The sequence below is a fragment of the Psammomys obesus genome, unplaced genomic scaffold (assembly GCF_907164565.1).
Source record: "Psammomys obesus unplaced genomic scaffold, mPsaObe1.curated_primary_1811, whole genome shotgun sequence".
NCBI lineage: Eukaryota > Metazoa > Chordata > Mammalia > Rodentia > Muridae > Psammomys > Psammomys obesus.
The window spans coordinates 2,261,400-2,264,837 of record NW_026590061.1 but is presented as its reverse complement, the minus strand read 5'-3'; the positions used below and the strand labels follow the sequence as shown (position 1 = coordinate 2,264,837).

The window sequence follows — 3,438 nt, the reverse complement described above, 5'->3', positions numbered from 1 at the left end:
GCTGCAGAAGCCAGCAGACAGAAGGACGCTGCAGAAGCCAGCAGACAAAGGACGCAGGCTTTCTAGCCACCGGCTGCCACACAGCAAGGCTCACGAGCTTCTGGAGCTTGCCTGCTTTGGATATGTTAAAAGAAAAACCAGGAACGGACAGGTACTCTCAGAGGGGCCCACAAAGACACCAGTGGGGGACTGTCCAGGCGGTTGTTCACAGAGATGCCCTGCCGATCATAAGCAGCAACAAGGGGCGTTCCACAGAGATACAGTGAAAGATATCAAGGTGGGGCCTAGAGGTGTAGCTTAGTGGTGGGCACTTGCACAGGGCTCTGAGTTCAATCCGCAGCACCACCAAGAAGAATCCAGAAACGAGAGAAAAGGAGAGAGGGACGAGAACAGTTGCATTACTAAGGTATGAGGTCCTGGACAGAAGAGAGAGACAAACCAGCTTTTACCACATATGTGATAGAAACTTCATTTAACTTCCTTTGGTTTGGTTTTGTTATTATCTGTCTTTTCTGGTACTGAAGAATAAGCCTGGGCCTCTCAGTCACTAGCAAGCAGTCTAACTAAATCACATCCCAGCCCTTCTCTAATATTTGTATTTCACGTCAGGATCTAACTTGCCCATGCTGCCTTTGAACTTACTCTACAGTCCAAATGGGCCTTGAAATTGCAATCCTTCTGCCTCAATTCCCCAAACAGCTAGCTAGGTCGTGACAAGCCACAGACATCCAACCTGGCTGGAAACTGGATTTAGGCAAGAGAAGACACATCCACAACACACCCTGAGGAACTAACAGGAGCCTGACTTCTCTATGCCATCTGCAGGAGTCGCCAGAAACATCTGACAGGCATAATTAGGTCTCATGACGGGGTGTGGGAAGAAGCTGACACATCAAAGGACGTCACAGAGCGGGCGGGCGGCCCAGTCAAGGCGGGGGCTTCCTCACGCTGTACTCCGGAGAGCCGTGGCCGTGGCCCTGCTTCTGCTGGCATTTTAAAAAAACGACTCAGACTGCCACCTGGATAGGACTGTCCTGTTTTCATACCCACTTCCCATCCTTACCCAGCCCGGTCACTCCTCCTCCCACGAACTCGTCTAGAACCTTCCACTCCCGATCTCTTCCTCTATCCGAAAACCACCCACCTCCTGGCTGCTACCAAACTCACCTCAGACTTCCCTCCGTGGTGCTAACACCATCAGCCAACTTCAGAACATCTGGCAATTAGCCCCACTCCTTGCCAGTTCAAACACTCAGAACCAGCTTGGCCCAGCGCTTGGCCCAGCTGTCGTTCATTTGTTTATTAGGAGATAGGGTCTGCCTGTGTGTAGCTACGCTGGCCTTGAGCTGGCAGCAATGCTCCTGCCCCAGCCTCGGAAGTGCTCAGAGTTATAGGTGCACAGCTACCAACTTTGTCTTCCTCTTCTGGTGGCAAGGATTGGGGGATGTCATTCCACGTGCTGCGAGCTTGTGTGGTCTGTGCAAGGACGAGGCTTCCGTCCTCAGTTCCACAAAGTGAATGTGTAAAGCTACAGCGGCACACCACGGTGAACACTGGACCTCTCAAGAACATTGGAAAGGAAGCCTTCACACACCTACCCGCCACAGCCCGGGGCAAAGCCCTCTCCAAAGTACAAACGGAGGACCCCACTCAGCTGTAGAGCGTGGGCTTCCAGGAGAACAGCATCGTATGAACGTCAAACAAAAGTGGAGACAAGGAGACAAGGGGAGTCCGAGGAAAGCATGACGAGGCATGCAGGTGAGCCCCAGCCAGTCGGAGGACCTGGCTTCTTCAGCCGCCCGGGCATGCGGGATGCCCATCTTCTGTCTCCCACCCTCACTGAGCATCAGGGCACTGCACCCCGCTGCCTCCACCCTCGGGGCATTGCGCTGGGCAGCGCCTGGCAGGAGCTCACCCTTCTGCTGCCTCTTGCTTCCAGCAGCCAGACTCGGGGAGGATCAGCGTTGGGATCTCTGGGCTGCCGAGCCCTATCTCTTCGGCACAAAGCAATACTATACACAGAAGACAGACCGGCAGGGCAGCAGCAGAGGCGAGGGTGTAAAAACACTAGCTCTCAACTTACTACTTTTCCTTCTCGACTTTCACGAAAAGTTCCTAGGTGCTGAGGACTGCAGCTCGCGTGGAAATGAGAAGGTCTGAGTCCCGGCCTCCCCGACTCAGGGGCGTCTAGAGCAACCTCAACCCTCCCACTCTCCCGCCTGAGGCTTTTTAAAAGACAAGGATTCGTAGATTAAACACAAAGCCTCGGGCTGAAAGGCTTTTTTGGGGGTGGGGTGGGGAGGTCTCATGTAGCCCAGGCTGACTCTTGATCTTATCTTCACCCCTGAAAGCTGGGTCGCCGGGCACGAAGCACCCACCACACGCGGTCGTCCTCACAGAAACGGGTCTTAACGCCAGGCAAGAACCCCGCAACAAGGCTCACCCCAGCCCCACCGGGCAGTCTTCTCAGAAAAGGGCTCTGCTGAAGGGCGCCGCGGGTGTCGCCACCAGCGCTTCGCCGGTGTAAGCGCCGGGGGCCTCGGCGGGCCGGCCCGTCCTGGTCATCGGGGGCTTGAGGAAAAGCCCCGGCCTGCCGCCGCCGGCGAACTCGGCCCTCTGCTACCGGCCAGCCCGGCGCGTGCACACGCAGCACGCGAGTGTTTGCACTTCTCAGCGCTGCCCTCACTCGTGCGCAAAGACCCTAAATGCGCGTCTCAGAGAAAAGCTTGCAGGGAGACGGCCCCATCTTTCGGAGAGCTGTTCTCTCCGCTATTTGTCTCACGCTCAAAACAAGGAACGCACTTAAAACGTCACCAGAAAAGCACGTGACCACCAGCCTGGCGCGCTGAGTGCTTGAGTGCTTTTCATTAGTTTCCCACTAACGCCCCCGCCCCTCTCCCAGCCGTCGCTAAGCCTCCATGTTCAGCCCCATCGCGGGCTCCTTCCTCACCCCGTGGAAAAGCGTCTGGATTTGGGAGTGTCAAGCCGGCTGCGGCGCGCAAAGCCTTAGTTCCTCGACAGACTCGGCTGCCCCGGGGCCACGACTTTGCTCTCTGACTTCAGTTCGCCCGGCCCTGACTCTCACTGTCCAGGCTGGTGTCGAACTCACACCCCTCCGCGCAGCGTCGCGGGTGCTGCTTACAGGCGTGCTCCGCCGAACAAGGCTCAGAGGGCAGTTCCCGCGCGCGCAGAGACAACTGCAAACATGGCTGCTCCCTCCCGGGAAGAATGTGACCCCGGCTACTGTGCGCGCCCGGCGCCAGCCCAGACGACGCCCCGGGCTGCCCCACCCGGCCCCGAACCCGCGGCCCCGCGCGCGCCCGCGGCCTGGCCGGGGAGGCTCACCGTCGCTGGAGTTGGCCTGGGCCTCGGCGGTGCGCGCCGCCAGGGCCGCCAGGACCAGCAGCCGCAGCCGCCACATCGCCGCGGGCCGCGCGC

The 3,438-nt window shown here is 58.1% G+C and overlaps 1 protein-coding gene across 1 annotated transcript in view; it reads right to left on the bottom strand.

The window, feature by feature from the left end:
* Window positions 1-3,438, bottom strand: part of Tm7sf3 (transmembrane 7 superfamily member 3) — a 29,207-nt gene extending 25,769 nt beyond the window's left edge. Inside the window, exon 1 of the mRNA XM_055605642.1 lies at window positions 3,346-3,438. Within this exon, the coding sequence (XP_055461617.1) occupies window positions 3,346-3,421 (76 nt within the window). The 5' untranslated portion in view covers window positions 3,422-3,438. The remainder of the gene's footprint in view (window positions 1-3,345) is intronic.